This window comes from Phyllostomus hastatus, unplaced genomic scaffold, assembly GCF_019186645.2.
Source record: "Phyllostomus hastatus isolate PE091 unplaced genomic scaffold, TTU_PhHast_1.1 phas_contig_147, whole genome shotgun sequence".
Classification (NCBI taxonomy): domain Eukaryota; kingdom Metazoa; phylum Chordata; class Mammalia; order Chiroptera; family Phyllostomidae; genus Phyllostomus; species Phyllostomus hastatus.
The window spans coordinates 9,383,722-9,406,007 of NW_025333603.1; the positions used below are offsets into that span (position 1 = coordinate 9,383,722).

Here is a 22,286-nt window from a genome sequence, read left to right on the forward strand (position 1 = left end):
TTGAAACCTCAGAGAACTAGAATTTTATTTGTATTTAATTGTGATGATTGATTAGTATAAATGGTGATCGAGGGCAGCATTATAGTGGATCTGGCAAGACCAGGGGTGGCCCAGACAGGGAGCTAGATAAAGGAAGGGACACCTCATCTGCGTCAGGCCAGAGGGTGGGTGGGACGGTGGTTCCCCTCCAGCCACCTGAGACTCAGTGTGTGAACTCCAGCTGAAGGACAGTCCTCCCCACCAGCAGGCTCCCCAAGTCGCAACCCAGCCAGCCACAGAGCACAGCCTATGTGGCCTTGGAGAATTGCTAATTCAACATTTATCAGGCACCTGCTCCTCTCTGGGTACAAAGTCACTTGGGCCTTGATTCCTGCCCCTTGGAGGACTCAGTCTAGCCAGGAGATAAACATCACAGTACAGTGATCGGAGCTGCCACAGAAGCAAGTCCAGAGGGTGTAGGAGCAGGAGTGGGACCTTGACCCAGTTTGGGGCATCAGGCAGCTTCTTGGAGGAGGGGTGGCTAAGCAGGGGCGTGGTGTTTTCCAGGGCAGGAGCTCCCTGCAGGCAAAGGCAGAGGGCGGGGCACAGGCCCAGCTGCAGCGGCTCCTCGGTGGCCTGTGCAGACCTTCTGCAGGGCTTACTCGAAGCAGAGCAGCCTGGATCAGTCCCTCCTGTTTTCAACAAGTCCCGTCTGTCCAGCTGGACTCCCAGCTCCTCAAGGCCATGGAGATTGGCTCGTGTTTGGATGTCAGAGAAAGAAGAGACAGATTTGAGTGGTGCCAAGGAGAGTCCTTTATCCCTGTGTTCCCTGCCCCAAACAATCTGTCACCGTGCTAACTCCCCCCCCCCTTTGGGTGTGACAGTCACAGTGTGGAGCCACCAACTGGAGCTTGAAGTCCTTCAAGTAGATGCCTGCTAAAAACAGTTGACAGGGATTGGGAATGAGGGATGTAGAGCGAGGGCAAAAGGGGGAGAAGGGAGGGGTATGGGTGAGCAAAGATGCATGTGGATTTCTACAACTTGCCTGCTATTCCTTTGCTTGTATCATCCACTTTTTAATTTCAAGACACACATTGAGTAAATGCTCCTGAGCAAACTCACCAAGAAGGTGAAAACAGCATTTTTGAGGTAGGACTTTAAGGCAATGTAATGGGAGGAGAGCTGGAGTCAGGAGGCCAGTGTGAATCCTGCTATGTGGTCCTGGGCAGGCCCAGCGCTCTCTCTGGGCCTCTGTTTCACCACCAGTCAAGGGCACAGGCTGGATGAGGGGCTCTGCAGGCACTCTTGCAGCCTCAGCCTCTGGGGTCTCCAGTTCGGACAGCAAGGTGAAAGGAAAGCCAGTGTCTGTGGCTGGCCAGGCTGGGGCTGTGTTTCCTCTGTCTCAGCTGAAGCTGGGTCTGCGGAGTCATGCGAAATAGCCCCAGAGGAAGACATTGATGGCCAGCAGGAGGACAGCATTGACGTTGCAGACACTTCTCCAGAGTGGCTCCTCCTCAATGCTGGTCAGCTTCTGCTCTAGTGCGGCCTTCTCTGCTGGGCTCAGGGCTCGCTGCGGGGCCCCGGAGAGCCCACACAACCAGCCCCAGAGCAGCTTTCCCCAGGATCTGCGTGGGGCTGAGAGACAAAAGCCAGAAGGAGGAGGGAAGTAGGAGGGGAGGGGCAAGGCAAAGTCAGAAAGGAGAGTGATGAGGGAGCCGGAAAGGGAGAGAGATGGTGAGAAACCAAACAGGGAGGAAGTGCACGGAGAGGGGGGATGTGGGACAATCAACTTAGCCACAGACTGGGTGCTGAGCTGGGCCTCTACTCTGAGCTCTGACCCCAGCCGCAGCCTCCAAACAGCCATGGAGCAGACGCTTCTCCATGGTGCAGGTGAGGAGGTGTGTATAATGCTGTTCAACCCAATTCAGATCACATGCCCCCGTGAGGACGCAGTGGGGAACACTAGCCCACCCAGGAGGGAGGCAGCAGCTGGGCCAGGCAGACTGATGTGATCTCTGCTATGGGAAGGGCATTGGGCTGGAAGCTGCATTCCAGGGTCAGCTCCGCCCTCTGGCCAAGTCAGTGCCTGACTGAGGCCATATGCAAATCACGCAACCTCTCTGAGCTGTGGGGTCTTTCCCTCCCAAATACGTTAATGGAGTATGTCCTGTCTGCAGGTGGTTTGTTCATCAAATGAGAACACAAATTTGACAGCACTCTACCAAGGTACAGCGCTGGAGCAGTGAGGTGCACGAGACTGCAGTGCAGACACAGGTCCCCAGAGTGGAGAAGGGGCTCACCCTGAGGTTAAAAAGGAGTACAATTCATTAAAGACTAAGTTTAAAAGAACAAATAAAGTAAATACTTGTAAAGTTTTTTTTTTTTTTACTATTAGTAGTATATTAAAATAAAATGCCAGTAAAAGTCCTTTCACTGAAGTTGCATACAGCCCATTGGAAATGCTTCATTATCTTAATGGCTTTGGGACTTGGCACTTGGTGAGTTCAGTGCGACTGTCCGGTCTCAGGGATGCAGACACCTGTCTGGTCTCAGGGATGCAGACACCGGGGTGCCCCTGGTCTGGCTTCTCCACTGTGCAGAGGAGGGAAAGGTTCAGAGAGAGGAAGCAACTTCCAAAAGTCCCAGAGCCACAGACCTGCTTGAAGAGCAGTAAGATGACTTCAGGTCTTCGACTGCACAAAGCTTTATCTTCCCGCAAGCGGTCCCAGCTCTCTCTTCTGAGTCACTTTGGCAGTTATTAATGAGCAATGACTCAATAAACCTAAACCTATGGACAGCCTGGGGTGTATCAATGAACCTAAACCTGTCTACAGCTTGGGATGTATATACTTCTTTCAGATCTGCTCTGATGTCCTTAAATTCATTGTGAACTTCCTTTTTGCAGTACTCAAAAGCACACTGTCATTTTGCTTTTTAACTGAGTACAGCACAAATGAGGCTTCATCCACCTGCCGCCTTTTGAGAGACAGGTGCTTCTGCCCCATTCCCGGTGTTGCCCTTGGCAGGAAAGGGGCTCTTGCATATTATAGTACTCTCCCTGCCCTTTCCGTCTCCTCGTGGTTGGGAGGGATTTCCCTCATTGAACTTGGCTGACTCAGTGTCTCCTATGTCCCTTTTGGGCACAAGCCACCCACAGGGAAAGTCATTTCCTAGATTCTCCAGAGACAGGCTCTGCCCTTGACATGGGGGCCACCAGGAAGGACAGCCATGACCCTGTAAGTCTGTCTGGTCCTGAGGCTTGGCCGCGGAGAGTATAAGCCGTGCCCTCCCTGCTTCAGGTTGGGAGCTGTCTTTGCAGCTTCTTCCCTTGCTCTTTCCTCTCCCTCAGTAGCTGCCTCACCTGCAAAGACCTGCAGATTGCTCTCAGATTGCTTCTTCCACCCTGTAAGTTTTTACAGGGACCAGGACCAGGTCCTTGCTATCATGGGGTGAAAAGCAGTTTTGAGCCCCAGCATCTGGTACATGGACCACAAAGTTCAAACAAGAAGTAAGGAGTTACATTTTGCAAAGCAAAATTAGGGCAACTGATTAGACTAAGGCTGGTGACTTTGAGCTTCGTTGGTGCTTTCTTTTCTTAAAAAATATATTTTATTGATTGTGCTATTACAGTTGTCCCATTTTTTCTCCACTTTATTCCCCTCCATCCTGTACCCCACCTCCCACCATCATTCCCCCACCTTAGTTCATGTCCATGGGTTGTACATATTAGCTCTTTGGCTTCTCCATTTCCCATACTATTCTTAACCTCCCCCTGTCTGTTTTGTATCTACCATTTATGCTGCTTATTCCCTCTACTTTTTTCCCCATTCTCCCCCTCTCACTCCCTGCTGATAACCCCCCATGTGATCTCTGTTTCTGTGAATCTGTTCCTGTTCTAGTTGTTCACTTAGTTCGGTTTTATTTTTGTTTTTATTTTTTTTTAGATTCTTTTCTTTGATAAATCCCTTTAACATTCCATATAATAATGGCTGGGTGATGATGAACTCCTTTAACCTGACCTTATCTGAGAAGCACTTTTTCTGCCTTTCCATTCTAAATGATAGCTTTGCTGGATAGAGTCATCTTGGTTGTAGGTCCTTGCCTTTCATCACTTTGAATACTTCTTTCCAGCCCCTTCTTGCCTGTAAGGTTTCTTTTGAGATATCAGCTGATAGTCTTATTGGCACTCCTTTGTAAGTAACTCTCTCCTTTTCTCTTGCTGCTTTTAAGATTCTCTCCATATCTTTAATCTTGGGTAATGTAATTATGAATGTGCCTTGGTGTGTGCTTCCTTGTTTTGGGTCCAGTGTTTTTGAGACTCTGAGCTTCCTGGACTTCATGGAAGTCTATTTCCTTTGCCACATTGGGGAAGTTTTCTCTAATTATTTTTTCAAATAAGTTTTCAGTTTCTTGCTCTTCTTCTTCTCCTGCTAACACCACTATGATTTGGAAGTTGGAATGTTTAAAGTTTTTCCAGAGGTTCCTAAGCCTCTCCTCATTTTAAAAAAATTCTTGTTTCTTCATTCTGTTCTGGTTGAATGTTTATTTCTTCCTTCTGGTCCAAACTGTTGAGTTGAGTTCCGGTTTCCTTCCCTTCACTGTTGGTTCCCTGTACATTTTCCTTTATTTCACTTTTCATAGCCTTTACTTTTTCTTCTATTTTGTGACTGTACTCAACCATTTCTGTAATCATCCTGATTACAGTGTTTTGAACCCTGCATCTGATAGGTAGGCTATCTTTTCATCACTTAGTTGTATTTTTTCTGGAGCTTTGATTTTTTCTTTCATTTGGGCCATATTTCTTTGTCTTGGCACACCTGTTATGTAGTAAGGGGCGGAGCCTTAGGTATTTGCCAGAGTACTGCAACCCAGGTTGTTGTGCTATGGTGCCTGTGTGGGGGAGGAGTCTAAGAGGGAACAATGCCACTTGCTCAGCTCTTGGTCAGCTTTCAGTCACTTCCTCCACTACCCACAAACAAATTGGGCCCTTCTGTTGCTGATTGCCAGGTGGGTGGTTTTGTGCACATTTTAGGATACTGTGGGTCTCTCCAGTGAACTCTACTGTGAGGCTGGGAGTTTCTCCTGCCACCTCAACCCCCACAGGTTTTTAGTGTTGGAGGTTTTGAGGCTTCATTTCCCCACACTGGAAACCTGAGTTGCAGTGCAGTCTGTGTTGCTCCTCAGTTGTTCCTCCTGGCTTACCTGAACACAAATGTGGGACCACCTGCTCTGCCAGCTGCTGCCTTGCTATGAGTCCTCACCATCCCAGCGTCCCCTCCCTGCCCCTCCTACTGGTCCGGATGAATGTTTCATCTTTAACTCCTTGGTTCTTGGACTTCCATACAGTTCGACTTTCAGGCAGTTCTGGTTATTTTTTGTTTTTAAATTTGTTGTTGTCCTTCTTTTGCTTATGAGAAGAGGCAAAGTGTACCTACGCCTCCACCTTGATCAGAAGTCCTGTTGGTGCTTTCTGAAGTGGGCCCTGGGACTTTATAAAAGATTATATTCCCCATTATGAATTTCATGTATATAGTGGACCACTGGCTTTTCCCTGTGCAAACAGGTCAAGAAGCTTGGAGTCTTAGATATTGGTGGAGCTCATATTCTAGAGTTTATGGTGTCATTACCTCTGGGCCAGTGGTTGTTTCTCTGGAGTCAGAACCCAAAGCAAAGGAGAAAGGCTCAAGAAAGGTAGGAGGCATCTCAGCCCTGGGGGAAGCACCGGGCTCCCAGCACCTGGCAAAGACGTGGAGCTGAGTGGTGCAGCTGCCAGCTGTGGGGTCCAATAACCAGTGCCTGGATAACCTTATCTAAGGTTTAAATCTGCTGGAGTATTAGGGGTTTAGCCCACCAGATGACAGAGATGGAACGAAGACACTTTCTGAGGCCCTGATGGAGCTCTGTCCAACCCAATGGGAGGGGGCAGTATCTGAAGGCACCCCAGCTCCACCTGGGCACTGGGGCTCCTTCTGCCAGAGGCAGGAAGTAAACTTAGGACTTACATTTCACTAAAGTTTTAACTCACAAGGGCAAGAGAAATTGATTTGGGGCATTAAATTGCAAATTGATTTACCATTTTTAACATCAATCTTTCCTTGGGAATTTCATACTTTGGGAATTCTCTATGATGTTATGAAATCCGAATATCTTAACATTATTATTTAATCACATAGAGGGAGGTTATAAGTGCATTACATCTAAAACAGCTACATCATGTCTATGTCAACTTTAGATACTGTGTGGTCTTGGAGTACATTTAATTCATACTCTAACGCATTTGAGAACCTCCAGAGGCAACATTCATATAGCCCCTGAGCAGCCCTGGGGGGTACCCCTGGGAAGGGTGGTAGCTCTGGAGGAACCTCATGAACACAGACAGCACCGTATGGACACACCTGCTCTCTTTCTGGGAAGGATGGCCTGGCTTTTGTGTGACTCTAGGCAGGTAATTAAGCCCAGTGGGGAATAAATAATAAAATGCATGTGTGGGTGGGGGGCTGTTTCTTCGCCACAGCTGATGTTTCCTTGCATGTGGATGGAGCTCAATTAGTGTATCACCCTGTGATTTTCTGTCCTTAGGTTCATTCAACCCAGGAGAGGTGAGGGGACTTCCCTATTGTAGATCTGAGGAGGATGAAGAGGGCATGCTTGGCTCAGTCCCTCCCTGCCCCCTCCTCCTCCTCCTTGGCAGTGCAGTGCTCACAGGGGAGGCGACTGTGGTTCCCTCCGACTAATGCTGGAGTTCAGGATTAGGAACTGTACCTCCCCATGGATCTAAACCACATCTTTCCACCTACATTTTACCAGTAATGAGGGCAATATTTTGACTCCCCTCAGCCTTATTGTTTGTCTTATTCCTCAAATAGTTCATAGCCACATGGGAAGGGAGGAAGGATATCTTTGGACTCCTATAGAGACTCCATTCCCAATGATCCCCAAATGGGGTCTTTGGGGACCTAGGGCCCAGTGTCTGTCCCCATCAGTCCCCCGGGGTGCGCACCCCCAGCACACCCTCAGCCTACCTCCAGGCTGCTGCTCCGGGCCCTGGCTGCAGTGGTCTGCCTCTCTGCCTCCTGCAGGGGGCTCCCCAGGTGGGATCTCCACTTTCCCTGGTGTGTCCTCATGGGCTTCCTTCTCTAGCTCAGCTGGATGGTTCCGTGTCCACCACGTCAGGCGAGAGAGCTGGAGGGAAAGAAAACAAACGCTGTCTTGCTCAGTTACCTCTGGAGGGAAGTCGTGCTGTAGAGACAGAGGGCCCATTGTGGGAGGCGTGAGGGCATGCCGAGACTGGAAAACACATCGAGGCAGGACGGCCCCTGACCTCACGAGCTCACAGATGGGGAGAAAAGAAGCCATCAGGGAGGCAGGCACCATGACAAAGGGCTTCCATGGTCAGACTGAGGATCTGATATCTCTCATAAAAACAATGCAATGGAGAGTCACTACAGACTTTGGGAACTGGGAAGAAAAGCTAAGTCTTGGGATTTAGAAAGATCCCTCAGAGTGAATTGAAGGGACCCAGCTGGGAGGCTGTTGCAAAAGTGAAGCAAGAAATAAAGCGCGCCTGGGGCGGCAGAGGGAGCAGTCATTGTGGAATGTTAAGGAGTAAGGCCTCCAGGCCATGGGGACTGTCGGAGTGAGCTGGGCAAGGGAGATGGAAGTGGTAATGTGGTCTCAGGCTCCTGCCTTGGACCATCAGGCAGTTAGTGGTGCCCCCTGCCCCAGAGAGAGTGGTCAGGAGCAGGAATGAATTTGTGTGTGTGCATGAGTGTGTGCGTGTGTGTGTGTGAGAGAGAGAAAGAAATGGCTCAGACACACACACAATGATGAGTTTGAAGAGTCTGTAGGGCCTCCAGGTGCAGACGTCCAGGTGAGGAGAAGCACACCTGTGTACCTGGACGGCCCTGTGGCTTTCCTGCCACTCCCTTTGTGGTGGCTCAGGAGAGGAGAACGTGGCAGGTTCTCTGGCTGACATCAGTGGGGCCCGACTGCGAGGACCTGAGCTCCTTTCCAATGAGGCTGCCCTCCTGGCCAGGCAGCTCTCCGTTACATGTTCAACCAGGAACCGCTGCCCTGACACTGACCTCCCACAAATGTGCACAGCAGGGCAGGGCTGGCCCCTCTCCTGAGACACTGTCCATGGGGCACCCAGCTGTGCTGGCCCCGCTAAGCCTCATCTCTGTAACCCCGGCACATAGTAGGTGCTCACTGAGTTATTTTCTAATGGAATGAATTACTCTTCGGTTGGGAATTAATAACCCAATGAGGCCCCCTCCCTGGGACATCTGTGTGGCCACAGGCGGGACCATAACTCAGTGGAGCAGAACTCGGTGGTGGGATTCCAGGCCTGGGAGGAGGGGGCAGCCTGGGGGCCCCTTGGCCTGAGCAGTCCACTTGCCTTTTCCTCAGGGACGGGGGTTGTACAGAGGCTGACAGTGACGATGACGATGGCAGTGAGCCCGCAGAGGACGAGGGCAAAGTAGAGGTAGTGGAAGTCCTTGAGCACGGCTGGCCTCTGGTCCACCTCCCCACAGGCTGGGGCGGGGTAGCAGAACTCCAAGATCATGCGCACAAGCCCCACCACCAGGCCGAACATGAGCCCCCAGAAGGCTCCCTGTGGAGAGAGGACAGAACAGGTGGGGGAGAGATCCAGGTGGGAGACCCTGGGAAGCTAAAAGTCACTCTGCCTTCAAACCTCTCTCCCCTGGCTGGTTACAGTGTTTGCACATCCATCGGAGTGAATTCCCGATTAATGCTGAGGTTTTGTCTTGACGTAAAGGCAGGCAGAGCAGGGTACTGGACATGACACGGGCTCCAGAGTCAGACAGACCGGGGTTCGGACCCTGGCTCCGTTCCAGAGTAACTGACGCAGGGACCTAACCTCGCTGAGCCACACTTTCCTCGGGTGCCCTGATGGGAGAAATTCATAAGTACTAAGTAGAGGAGTTTAATATTCAACTGGAATGGAATATGATCTTGTATAAGTGCCAGGATCCCCGTTCCCCACTTCCTGTTATGATAAATCATAAATCAGTGTAGACATCTCCCTTTTGCTACTTTTATTTTTCTTGTCTTCTGTCTTTTTTAACAAATGAAAAGCTCTGGCACCTTTCATGCCTTCTTTATAGCCCTGTTCAACCCCAACTATGCCTGTTCCCTATATGTAAGAGTCAGATGACTTGGAGTTTTTTAAATTGAGATGCTAGTCCCAATTTCAAAACTTCTGCAATGAGCAGAAACGTCCAGAGTTCAGTGGAGTTTTGCTGTGACCGTCATCACTGGCAGGGAGAGTGGACCTCCACAAACAGCAGGCGCTGGCCCCGTGATGGCCGGCCTGTGTGGACCTTGTAAACCACACACCCCACACCTTCACAATAAGGCGGATGGATGTCTGTTGAGCAGGTGAATGACTCTAGACCTGATGCTATGGGTAGGGAGGGGGCAGTTGGCTTGTCAGGGTCAGGGAGAGAGACCAGGTTATGGCCAGACCCGTTCTCCTGACCCTGTGGTGACCTGCTGTACTCACAGGCTCTGTGACCCTCTTGCAGAAGATGGCCAGCAGGAACAGGGCAGTGATAGGCGGGGCCAGGTAGCTGGTGACAGACTGGATATAGTCGAAGAGCTGGCCGCTGTTGGAGCTCTGGATGATGGGGATCCAGAGGATGCTGATGACGACCAGGAACACCACAAACACTCTGCCAGGAGGGCACAGGGTGCCATGAGGTATGCTCAGAGTGGCAGGGCATGGGGTGGGGTGGCAGGGCATGGGGTGGGGTGCAGGGGATGCTTGGGAACAGGGGAGAGGGAGTAGATGCATGGCCCTGAGTCAGAGAATGTCAGGACTGGAATCCCAAGTGCTAAAATCCAGAATTTTAAACTCTTAAAATCCCAGAACTCCAGAATCTAAGAGACCAAGGATCTTTGAATCAGATGCCTTTGAGGTCATATAGCCCACCTGCCTCCAGAAGGGAACCCATACCTCTCGCCCCACCACCCACCCAGGCAGGTGGCCTCTGGTCTTTGCTTGGGATGCCTTTCTTCCTCTTTCTCACCCAAACTCGGTACAAGGCAGCCCCCTTCTCCACCATGGCTCCGGGCTCCAGGCACTCTCCCTTCTCTAGGCTTCTCCGCTCTAAGCCTCTCTCCCTTACATTGTCATTTAGCTCAGAGAAGAGACTGCACCCTCACATCCTGACTCCCCCTCAACGATTCTGGCTCAGGCCCAGGTCCCCAAAACGCTTTCTATGTATGATTTTGCAGGTGTGCGATCAGGATGATGAAAAACTTTTTTGCAGGTGCTGGATGCAATAATGCTTTTGGTCAGCAGATGGCACCAAAACCCCACTTGTACAGGGGTGTTCAACCTGCAACCCAGGGTCTCATGCAGCCCAACACAAAATCGTAAATTTACTTAACACATTATGAGATTTTTTGGGGGGGTGCATGATTACATGTTGCAATGTATTTAATGTGTGGCCCAAGGCAACCTTTCTTCTTCCAATGTGTTCCAGAGACACCAAAAGGTTGGACACCGCTGGCTGGCAGTTCAGTGTGCAAATGTCACAGGATTTCTAAATGTCTTTTAGAAATGCCCTGGCACACCAGCCTCTCCTTTCCTCTCCCTCCCATTTTCTCTCAGGCCCCACGAAAGCAGCAGCTGCCCAAGTGGCCTCCCTCTCACTTAGCCTCGCCTCTTTGCACACTCTGTCCCGAGTACCGATCCTTCCAGTCCCTGTGTGTAGGGCTGGGTGCCCCTATGAGCAGGCAGTGGGTCTACTGGGCTGCCGTGGGCAGAAGGCACTGTGGGGGGAGCGACAGTGCATGCAGAGGCAGGGAGATGGGAAAAAGCAAGTTATCTAAACTCAAGTACAAGGTATCCAAAGGGGAGAATGGACACATTAGTCCAGAAACCTGAGTTATAGAGCCTTAAATTATGAAGCAAAGATTTCAGAAAAGGCCTGTAAGCCTATGAAAACTACAAACATGCCAGCCTCAGGGAGAAAAAGAACAATTAGCCACCCACTTATACTCTGAAGAGCATAAAACCAGCACCTACGAGGTAAAGTTCAAATTCTTTAGCCTGGTGTTTGAGACTCTGCATCCTTTGGAGACAAACTCCCAATAAACATCTTTGCCAGTGCACGTCCCTCACTGTCACCTGTGCTTCTGCCCTTCTCATCAAACCCTGCATACCCTCAAGGCAGGGTGTCCCCAGCACAAAGGTGTGATGCCAGGAGGACCTCAGAGTGAGAGGGATGGAGTCCGTTAATAGCACTTCTGTTACCCCCAGGGTAACAGCTGGTCTGAAAGACCATGGGGCATGTGAGTTGCTAACTTCCACCCACTGACATGGTTCACTTTTCATTGTTTTGGTGCTTTGTCAGATGTTCTCATTTACCCCTTCGATCAATTTCAAGAGGAGGCAGAACAGGTGGGGAAGAGATTTTTTTTCTCCTTTTCTGGAGCAGGAGGAGTGGTGCAGAGCTGCAGAGGGGTGGTGGGTAGGGGTGGGGGTGTAGATGGCAGGGGGATACTTACCTGAGGTCTTATAGGACAGTGGTGCTAGAACCAGGAGCTCTGCTGGCCAGGCAGAGGCCCAGACCCGGCCACCTCTCCCCAGGGCAACCCAGGCAGAAGGGAGGGGGAGAGGGGTCTGCCTACAGGAAGGTGGCCCCGAGGAGGGTGGGCTAACACACCTGCCCACCACCATCAGCTCCTGCTCCGTTGCCTTCCTGCGGAAGCGCTGCCACACGTCGATGGCAAACAGGGTGCTGCTGCTGTTGAAGATGGAGGTGAGCGAGCTCATGAGGGCGGCCATGATCACGGCGATCATCAGACCCCGCAGACCTGGGGAGAGACGACGTCTCCATGGACAACTGGCTGGCCATTTAGGCTCTGCCAGGGACCACGGAGGTTGCAGCACCCAGTAGGGTAGTGAGTCTGGGGTGGAACTGGGATGGGGAAGGTGATGGGTGAGGTTCGCAACCCACGCAGGTAAGGAACACTGGACTGGCCGCTCAGTCCTGACCGTACTCTGTCTTCCTTGCTTGGTGGCCCTGGGTGAGCCTTCTGCCCTCCCTGAGCCTAAGGTACACCATTCAGTGCTGTGAGACTAGTTGATCTTTAAGGTTCTCTGCAGCCCTGACACCTCAGTCTGGGTTTCAGAGCTTGTAGACACTTGGCTAGTGGGTCACTGGTAGGGGGAGGGTGATTGTTAATAATTGTTTTAACTGTGTTCCTTTTTTCACTGATATTCCTGCCGGGCAAAACCCTGGTCTGGAGAGCAGAAAGCCCAGATTTGTTTCCTGGTTCTGCAAGTACGTAACCAGCTGTGTGATCTTTGAACTGAGCCCTTCCTTTGGGGGACAATTTTTCCTCCTGTAGCAAGAGAGGACGAGCCCCACTCATCCCTGAAGTCTCTGACTCCAATGACCAAGCCTCTACAGAGTGTCTGCTCGCCCTGGAGGGGGAGGGGAGGACTCCCCACCGGTCCCACCTCTATCCTTTTCCCACCTCTAGTCCAAATCTGTTCTGTAATTTTAAAGTTATTTATTGATTTTAGAAGGAGAGAGAAGCCCTGATTTGTTGTTCCACTATTTGTGCATTTATTGGTCAATTCTTGCCCATGCCCTGACTGAAGATTGACCCGCACCCTTGGCCTGTGGGGACAATGTTCTAACCACTGAGTGACTGGCCAGGGCCCCTGTCCACATATTTAACCACCTCCTGCATGTCTCCTTGGAAGGCTCAAGGTGTCACCAGCCCAGGCCAGCATCTTCCTCCAGGGCCTTCCCTGTCCTTTGTTTGGTTAATAATGTCTTTCTAGTCTCTATACCGGTGTCCTCAGAGGTACCCTAGACCTCTCCTCAGCTGCCCTCCCCACCTCCCTCTGTGGCTGCTCTGTCATAGCTGGGCCTCCCCTCCTCCACCTCCACTGTTACTTTGATTCATTTCCTATTCTACTGAGGCAGGAGGGGGTGTGGGGGGGTCAACTCAAGTCATCAACTTCCCTTCATAAACCTGCCTTTCTTTCTATGCTCAAATTCAATAGCTTCCTAAACCCAAGACCCAGAGATCTCTTTGGATCCTGCTGTCTTTCTCATTCCTCAAATATAATGTCATTGAGTCCTGTTGGTTCCACCTCATCAGTACCTTTTAAACCTCTTTTCTCCGTCTCTAAGGCCACTGACCTGGTCCAAGCCACCATCACTGCTCCTCCCCCGACCACTGCCAATCTTTTGTCACTCACCTGCCTGCCTGCCCCTGAGCTGAGCCCTCCAGGCAGATGGGTCCTTCTAAAGCTCAAGCCCAATCATGCACCCTGGCCTCAAACCCCCAGCACCCATCCATGGCCCTCAGGTAAAGGTGATCCTCCAGAACAAGGTGTGACCACCACCCCTTCTCCACAATGGCTGTCCTCAGTCCTGCTGTGTGTGAGCCCACACGGGGCCACCTTCAGCTCAGACTCATGCTTTCCCAGCCCTGGGCCTCAGCACCGGCAGCCCCTGCTGCCTGGGTGACATTTCCCACACCCTCCAGCTTTGTCTGCCGAAGATGCTCCTCAGGACTCAGCTCCATGTCCTGTCCCCTGAGGAACCATCCCCAACACTCCTCCAGAGTGGGCCAGGTGCCTCCTCAGGGCTCCCTCGGCACCCCCTGTGTCCCCACACTGGTCACCTTGTATGGTGGCCTCTGCCGGCCTGAGTCCTGGAGTCAGCCCAGAGCCCGAGTGCAAGGGCCTGCCCTCTATCCTGCGCAGCAGGGCCAGGGCACAGAGCGGTGCTTTATACATGCCTGTGAAAGTGTGTGCGTGTGCGTGTGCATGCACGTGCACACTGGGACGGGTAGGGAAGAGAATGCTTTTATTCCCTCTTCCCCCATGTCTGTCTTTGATGCAGCCCTTCCTGGACAGTGGGACTGGAGGTGGCCGGGAGGTAGGAGGGGCAGGGGGTGTGGGGGACACAGGACTCACCAACGGGCATGAGAGCAATGACCAGCTTGGGGTAGGCGATGTTGGAACAGCCCACGCGGGCCCCACAGATTCTCTGGCAGATGTCGGGGTCCACGCAGCCCACCTCATCTGCAGAAGAAGTGGTGGCACTTAGAGCTGAACCGTCCTCTGCCTTCTTGGGTTGGCCCAGCATTTGCTTTCCGCCCCCACAGGGGAGTGCTCACTGCTGACTCTGGCAGGGCTGGGCAGTCGGGCCAGACTCTGTCTGGGCACATGGTGTAGCTCTCGCTGGAACATTTCTCTGCCATATACTACCTGGCCTGGCTGAGAGCCTGGTTTGAGTTTTAGGCATTATATCCTGAGAAAGGCAGATATCCTTGGAAGGCATCACAAATGCCTTAACTGCTCTTTCCCTTATAAAGAGAAAGTCAGATTTTGTTCTTTTTTATTTCTATTTATTAATTTTAGAAAGAAAAGAAGGGAGAGAATGAGAAACATCAGTCTACTTACTGATGCATTCATTGGTTGATTTTAGCATGTGCCTTGACCTTGATCCAACCCACAACCTTGGCATAAGGGGACAGTACTCAAACCAAATGAACTACCTGGTCAGGGCCACAGCAGGACTTTAAAAGGACATTCAGATGTATTTGTTTGGCCCACAGAGGTTAACATACCACTATATGGTCTTGTGAAAAGCTGCGCCACCCCTGCATACCCTATCCCAACATTGCCAGGAGGGAGCCAGCTCTCACCTGGGTACAGAGCGCGGCTGATCATGCCGGGCATGACGATGAAGAACATGGGCAGGATCTTCAGGTAGCCCCCCAGCACTGAGCCTCCCTTGGCGTGGGACAGACTCTTGGCAGAGAGCGACCTCTGCACAATGACCTGAAAAGGCACCAGTGGAGGCAAGGCGCTGGCGCCGGGCCAGGCCCGGCTCAGTCACAGGTGGGCTCTGAGGAGGTAGCTGCTTGCACCCCTGCAGTGGTCCCACAGCAGGCCCCGCCCTCTGTGCAAGCAGAATCCGCGCCCAGCTCATGGTGGGCGGGGCCAAGCCTGGCTGGGGTCTTACCTGGTCCGTGCACCAGCACCATGTGGCCAGCACCGTGAGCCCGAAAATGAGGCCTGGCCAAGGGATGTCCCCGCTCACAGGGTCCCGAAGCATGTGGAAGGCATCGGGCCGGGGGAGGTGGCAGGTGGTGTTGGGGACTGTGACGTTAGGGATGGCCTGTCTGTACCGCTGCTCCAGCCCTGGGTACCAGCCCACCTCCTTGAAGCCTGCGGGGAGAGGCTGCAGTGAGTGAGACAGCCCTCAGACCCCAGTGGGCCTGTCACGTGCCGCCCCCCCCCCACCCCCCGGCCCGCCAGCTCCCAGTTCTGCGTGGAGTCCCTGGGTTCGGAACCGGTGTGGGACTGGGAAATGCGGGAGGGAGGCGGGGCTTCCCTGGTTTGGCCTAGAGAGAAGCGGCACCTGGCCTGGAGCAGGGTGTGGCTCTGTGTCCTGGGAAGTTCCGACCAAACTGCGGAGGTGACAGCCAAAGGCAGATGAGAGAGGGATTTAGGGGCAGAGCTGGGGTGTGTGCAGTTCTCCTCCTTACCCAGAAACATGAGGACCAGGGCTCCCCCCACCATGATGACCGTCTGCAGAGCGTCTGTGTAGATCACAGCCGTGAGGCCCCCTGGGGACCCAAGGAGAGGGCTCATCAGTCAGCACCGACAGGGCTTCCTCTCTGGGTGCCCGCCCTGCGTGTGGCCACCCTGGGGGGACCAGAGAAGACATGGAGCCCTCTTAGCAGGTGGACTCTGCCCGCCTGCCTTTCCCTGCACTGCATGCTCCCCTGCAGGGTGGAGGCTGGTCCCAGTCAGGTGCTCAGGCCCAGCCCTTTCCACCCAGCAGCCTCTGCCTGCGGCTGCCCTGCCCTAACTTGCTGTTTCATTTCCCAAGTCTGTTCCTGTGTGAGCTGTTAGCTCCACCAGGAGCACCTGCTGCCCCTAGCTGAATGCCCACTTAAGTCCCCCGTCCGTCCAGGCTGACCGAGCCACCAGTAAGCCTGCCCTGGCCCCGCATCCCAGGATGCGCAGGCCTGTGTGGGGTGCTCTGGAGAAGGCCGAGGAAGGCGGGTTGGTGGCCTTTGTCTGAAGTGGCCCACAGTGACCCTGGTCCAGATGGCGGTCCCCCGTCACCACCCTGCTTCCTGTTACAGTAGGCGTTTCTCAGGGTCTCTCCTTCCTTGTCTTTCTCTGGCTGGCTCTGTTTCCCCTGTTCCTGCCCTTCATGTCCCCCCTTTCTCGGCTACATTGTGTCTCTCAGTCTTTTCCTCTGTTTTCCTTTGATCCTCTGTCTCCACCCTCAGCTCTTCCTTTTTCTGGTCCTCTCTGAAGGACAGTTTTCTCCCTGCCCCTCCCTCAGGACGTCCCTCTCCTCCAGCTCTTCCCTCTGTGTCTCCGCAGGCAGAAGCTTCCCTCTCCCTCTCTCCACCTCTCTCCCTCTCCCTGTCGCTGGCCTCCGTTCCCGGTGCCTGCACCCAGACCTGGCCTGCCCTTGGCCCTACCTGCGATGGTGTAGACAGCCGTCACCACCAGCAAGATCACTGTGGAGAGGTAGAGGTTCCAGCCCAAGGCCATCTGGATGAAGAGGGCTCCAGAGAAGATGTCAGTCTGCAGAGACCCGGACCAGGGGGTCACCCAGTGTGGCCACCAGGGCATGTCCCCTCCCCGCTCAGCAGTGCCCGCTGCTGTCAGCCCTTGTCACATGACAACAAGCCTTAAGTGCTGCCCTGAGGAGGATGGGCTTGATCTTGTTGAGCTGCTGTGAGACTTCAAAGCAGAGGAGAACCCCACGCAACTTGGAGACCGAGAGTGAGGAGACCCGGCTCACTGACAGGACAGCCCGTTGGCCAAGGAGGGTGTGGTGAGGGGTGACATGGACGACTGAGGAAGTGAATCGGAGGGCTAGTGTCAGAGAAGAAGAGGCCACTTGGGAGGAGACAAGGGCCCCAGAGGGCCCCCAACAGCTCCCTGACAGAGCAGAGCCCACTCAGCTGCTGGACAGGCCCGGGGCTGCCCTGGCGGGTGCAGGTGACCACAGCTCCTGCATGTCCCACATGTTTGGGTTTATTAGAGGAGGTGGGGTCGCATCCTTTGCCTAAGCTGACTTTGGCTGCTTACAAGCACTGGTGGAACAAGATGCAGTATCATTGTACCTAGCCCTGGGCCTGGCACCTGAGTGAGCCAGTTCCCCTCAGTGCCTGCTTGCCAGTAACTATTTTATGGACTTGTCACAGGGCTGCAATGCAGCAAAGGACAGGGGACCTGGACTGGCCATAGGACCCCAGGTTTAGTTTCAGTCCCAGAGCTGCCCCTCTGGGCACATCATGTGACACAGGTTTATTTTCTAAGGTTAGGTCCATAGAGAAAGAATAAGGACCTTTTTAACAGTTACATTCTAGGCAATTAATGCATGGCACTGAATGAAGAATCAGTTGATGGAGAGAGGAATGAATGAATTAATGAACTCCAGATTATTTGGTCTTCAGATGAAGGGACTGTCATTCACTGTGCAAACATTTCTCGTTCACCTCTGATTACCCTCTGCTGAGGGGGAACATGCATTGGAGGTACATGGAGTCATCCTTTCTTCACCCACCCATCCTTCCATCTATCCACCCATGCCCGTACTCAGCATTTCCAGGGAGACAGGACGGCCACACTAGCGTGGGTCCTCACCGAAATCTTGGTGAAGATGTAGAGGATGAGAGACAGCACAGACATGTACACCTGGATCCTCTGGCCCCCGAACCGCTTCTGCAGGTACTGCGGCATTGTGACCACACCGGCTGCGATGTACACAGGGACGAAGACCCAGCCGAGGGCCAGCAGCAGCCAGGTTGCCTGGGAGAGTGGGGAGAAGAGGGTGTCCACGTTCTGGATGCATAGGTAGGGGTGGCCCCCTACGGAGAGGTGGTGCCTTGCAGAGGACAGCTGAGAGGTAAGGGGCTGGGACCTGATCCCAGTCCTGTATAGCCTCTGATGGCCCCTCTAGCTCCTCCAGGCCTTGGTTTCTTCATCTGTAAAATGGGTTCTCCATTCACCATGCAGCCTCCCCAAGCACACTTGAGGTTCCTCTCGGGGCTAAGGCCAGGGGTGGGGTGGGTGGGTTCAGAACCACAGTGTCCCTGAGAAGCCCCCAGGCCAGCTTTCTTACGTTCCATTCGAAGCCACCCACAGCGAGGCCTCCAGCAGCCCCTGTCCCAGCCAGGCCGATGAACAAGCCACTGCCCACGTTGCTGGACATCAGAGATGCTCCGATCTGCAAGGCAGAAGGTGTCAGTTTTAACTGGAACCAATCTGGAGTCAGGATCCTGATCTTCAGGAGTGGGGACGAGGTGGGGAGAGCAGCACCAGGACTCAGGAAATCTGAGATCGGAGGGAGGAGAGGAAGTGGGGGAGCAAAGAGAAAGAGGGGTGGAAATGACATTTGTTGGGTGCCTACTGTATGCCAGGCACTGACTGTGCTAGGGAATTTATGTGTGCTAATATACCTAACACCCACAAAGATTTGGGTGTATGAATATTAAAAATTGTTCCAATATACAAAGAAAAGGACTACTGTTAGGAAAGATAATGATGCTGGCAGCAGGCCCCGCTGTGAGTGAGTAGCTAAGTGGGAAAAAAGGAAGGCCATGGGGAGCCCAGTCCACATGGTGGGGGGTGGGGGGCTAACCCACTGATTAGGCCACAGATCTGTGGGCCCCCAGGGAGGAGGAAGGTCAAACGGAGGAGGGGAGAGACTGGGTCACAAAGGTCTCAGGTTCAACTCCTTGAAAATAGTGTAGGATTTCCCTCATTTAACTGCTCTTCTATAGCAAGCTGATGTGTCACCCTCCTGAGGAAACCTTCGCTGACCCCATGTGCACTGTCTGGAGCCTGGAGGCTTCCTGAGGCTTCCTGCAAATGCCCACAAGCCCCTTCCCCGCCCCCCCCCCACCCCAAGCTCAGCAGCAGTCCTGCTGCTTAAGAGCCTGTCTGCTCAGGATGGTGTGTCTGTGGCAGGAGCATTCTGGGTCATCTCTGCAGGTCCCGCCTGCGGCCCGTTGGGGGGCACCCGTGGACGCTGGTCTGAGGAGTCTGTTAGCAAGATCGCTCAGGTGGCAGGTGCGTGTGCACTAGAGAGAAGATGCCCAGAGCTGGAAGGCACTCACTTGGTCCAGGCGGGAGAAGCTGAAACAAAGACCTGGATGTGGGAGGAGGGGAGGAAGGAAGGTAACTCACCGGCCACCAGCTCATGGACCTCCCTGCCAGGAAGTAGCCACCAATGGTCCCTCGGCTTGCACGGATGGAGGACTGGAAAGGAAGTGGTCAGAGGTGGGGTTTCCCCAAGATTCCCCCAACCCCTGCCCACATGCAGATTCTCTGCTCCGCAGCCCAGGAACCGCGGGGACACGGTTGGGGGAAAGTGAGGACAGGGCAGTGAGGAGGGAAGGGTAAACTCAAAGCCGTCACTAAGCTGCTGAGGTGAACGGGTCTCTGACTGGGTCTGGAGACGGGAGAAACGCCTGGGAGAGGGGAGGAAAAGGGGAAATTTCAAGAAGCTTCTCTTCCCCAGGGAAAAGTAATTGATTAGTCACTGGGTGGAGACCAGTGTGGGGGGAGCCTGGTGCTTGTTCAATCTCTCCTGAACTTCCCAGTGTCACCTCTAGTCTTCGGGGAGCCCCGACGGGCAGAAGGAGTTAATTTCGTAGATGAAGAACTCGAGGGCAACTTGTCCGAAGTCGCCCACAAATCGGTGCCTCTCACAGCGCTCGGCCTCCCAGGAGCCAGAGAGCACCTGTTGTCCGTTTCCTCCTCCCACCGGCTCTGGGAGCAGGGACTGTTCACCCCACCTTACAGAGGAGGAAACAAGCCCCAGGGAGGCTTCCTGCCTGGCCACAGCCTGGGGAGTGCCCGGCTGGGACTCCACTCGCCATCGGCCTCGCAGCAGGGCCTACAGGTGCTGGCGTGTCCCCCCAATAGTTCTGTGGTCATCGCAGCCGCTCACTGCTGCCAGCTACGCGCTGCTCCCAGGGCCAGGCGGCCCCAACTGTTGGAGTCAGGGTCTGAACTCAGGGCTCGCTGACCTCGGAGCCTGGCCCCGTCTGTGGCACCGAGGCTTCGGTGAACAGCGGGGAGCAGAAGGTCCTTGGGGCCCGCATGGCTCCCTTCCTGGGAACAGGGGAGTTCCAGCTCCTTTGGGAGCCCTGCTTCCTTCCGAGAGAGACACTGACTAACGGGGTGGGGTAGGCCAGGAGTTAAGCATCCGCAGAGCCAGGGTCTCTGCGTGGGGAAGAGGGAAGGGGTGGGGCAGGGAGTCAGGAGAGAGCTCAGGGCTGGCCTGCTCTGGCTCCCTGTGTGACCTCAGGCAAGTCACTCCCCTCTCTGGGCTTTGGTCTGCCCCACTAGGAAAGGAGGGCTTGGTGCAGCTGTTTCCTGAAGGCCCTTCTGCCCCAACCCCTGTGCTTCCCTGCCCCTCCCTGCTCTACCCCACCTGCCCCTGGCTCAGCAGCCAGAGATGAGAGTGTGGCTCTGCCTCCCCTGCCAGTCCCGGTCTCTGACCTCCGGAAGGACTCACCCAGACCCCTACGCCAATGACGAAGACAAAGTAGACGACCAGCACACCGATGTCGTAGGCGTGCAGGCTGACTCCGGCGCCCAGGGCTGAGCGTAGAACTGTCGCCGTCCTGGCCCCATTTCCTGCAGCTCCAGGCCCCATTGCCGCCAGCTCCATGCTCATCGGTGAGTCGCTCACCACCGGGCTGGACTTTGAGGTGCTCCTGGCTCCACTCCTTTCCTTTAATGATTAAACAGCCCCAAGTACCCTTAGCTGCTGAGGAAGCCCTGAGCCCCATGGGCAGGTGAAAGCCTGGCCACCCTTCCCCCTGACTGCCACCCTCTTCTGCAGGACTCTCTCCCTGGCCCTGCCCCTGCCCCCGCCACACCCACGCAGGCACACTCACCCACCCAGGGAAGTTGGAGAGGGAAGAGGAGGAGGAGGAGGAGGAAAGGAGCAGAGTGTGGAATCTCATAGCTGAGAAGAAATTCATCAGTCAAGGTGTTCAAACCCGTGCTTGTGTGGAGGGGAAACTGAGGCCCAGGGGGGAAAGGGTCACACAGAGAAGTAAAGGCAGAGCTGGGCCTTGATCCAGGTTTCTCCGCAGTCACTCCTACACATTTTCCTCCGCCCAGAGTGGGGAAACCAGGGAGGAGGGAGCCTGCTGTTACCCTTGCAAAGCATCTGCCCCTCACATACTCCTGCCTCCTGCCCACCAAGTTCTGCTATCTCCCCTTTTTTACAGTGCAGGAAACTGAAGTGCGGGAAGTCCAGCCCACGGACTAGGTGGCCTGCTTTCCAGTATAGGCTGATGTCTCAGTGAGCTGCTGGGTGACCCTGGGCAGGTGGCTAAGTGACTCTGAGCTTGGTGTCCTCAGTCAGCATGGCCTGTGCCCTGCCTGCCCCTCCCCCTATGACCCTGGTCCCAAGGAGAGGCCCACCTGGCCCTCAGGGTTCTACTGCCCACATACCCTGCCCCCCAACCCCCTCTGCACAGATGCTGGAGGTGGAGCTGCACCCCTGCACTGTCTATTTCACCCTGAGCCAGCAGGTTGGGCCCACAGCAGCCACGCCTATCAGTTAACTAGCCAGGTGTTTTAGCATCTAGAGCCCAGACAGTGCCAGGAGGGAGCAGAAAAGGCTCTGGCACCATTGGAATACATATTGTAAAGCCTATGCTCACAGCCCTAGCTTCCCGGTATCGGAGAGCCCGGAGCCGGCATCAGGGCCTGTCTGTTGTTGCTTTACCTTGAGCTCTGGTGTTTACCCTGAGCTCCAGCCCACAACAAACAAGAGACAGCTCAGCGGCAGGAAGGAGGCTGCCGGAGGCTTGCCTGGCTGTGGGCTGGACGGTGCACAAAACGTCATCGCACCAGGCAACACAGAAAGAATGTTGCAAAGGACAGGCCGGACAAGCAAATGGACCTGTAAGTCAGGCTCCCTCCATTCTCAGCAAAGGGTGTCTTGAACCACAGCTGAGGATGCGGATGCACCAGCCCAGAGTCACTGAGGAAACACAGCATTGCAACCACAGGGTTTCTACTGAGGAGGCGCAGAGTAGGAAGTCCAGGCAGACGAGTTTCACACAGAATCGTCTAACGTTCCAGACAGGTGTTGGCCTTCAAGAGTGAGGCCTCATTTACCCAGGAGACCCTCTCAGAAAACGCCCAAGATGGAAGGGTGTGGTCATATTGTCATTGTCACCTGGGGTGAGCACCTGTCGAGGCACCAGCACACGTGCCATGGGGCCCTGCCCAGCGGGAAGCC

General features: G+C 54.0%; 1 protein-coding gene and 1 long non-coding RNA gene across 3 annotated transcripts in view; one reads left to right on the forward strand and one right to left on the reverse strand.

Moving 5' to 3' along the window:
• SLC5A9 (solute carrier family 5 member 9) lies at positions 1-20,846 on the reverse strand. 2 transcript variants are annotated; one of them, XM_045857265.1, is made up of 14 exons: positions 20,541-20,846; positions 19,205-19,276; positions 18,138-18,242; positions 17,660-17,824; positions 16,486-16,591; positions 15,532-15,612; positions 15,006-15,211; positions 14,686-14,821; positions 13,952-14,059; positions 11,676-11,826; positions 9,506-9,674; positions 8,378-8,593; positions 7,002-7,161; positions 1-1,614 (listed from the first exon to the last, which is right to left on the reverse strand). In XM_045857265.1, exons 1-14 carry the CDS (start codon positions 20,700-20,702, stop codon positions 1,406-1,408), a joined length of 2,046 nt encoding a protein of 681 aa, XP_045713221.1. In that variant the 5' UTR covers positions 20,703-20,846; the 3' UTR covers positions 1-1,405. The 2 variants fall into 2 exon arrangements, with proteins under 2 accessions (XP_045713221.1, XP_045713223.1); XM_045857267.1 differs by lacking the exon at positions 1-1,614 and adding an exon at positions 2,434-2,571.
• LOC123830749 overlaps positions 17,941-22,286 on the forward strand; it is a 17,640-nt gene continuing 13,294 nt past the window's right edge. Inside the window, exons 1-2 of the long non-coding RNA XR_006787807.1 lie at positions 17,941-17,950; positions 18,935-18,936. This is a non-coding gene — a long non-coding RNA (uncharacterized LOC123830749). The remainder of the gene's footprint in view (positions 17,951-18,934; positions 18,937-22,286) is intronic.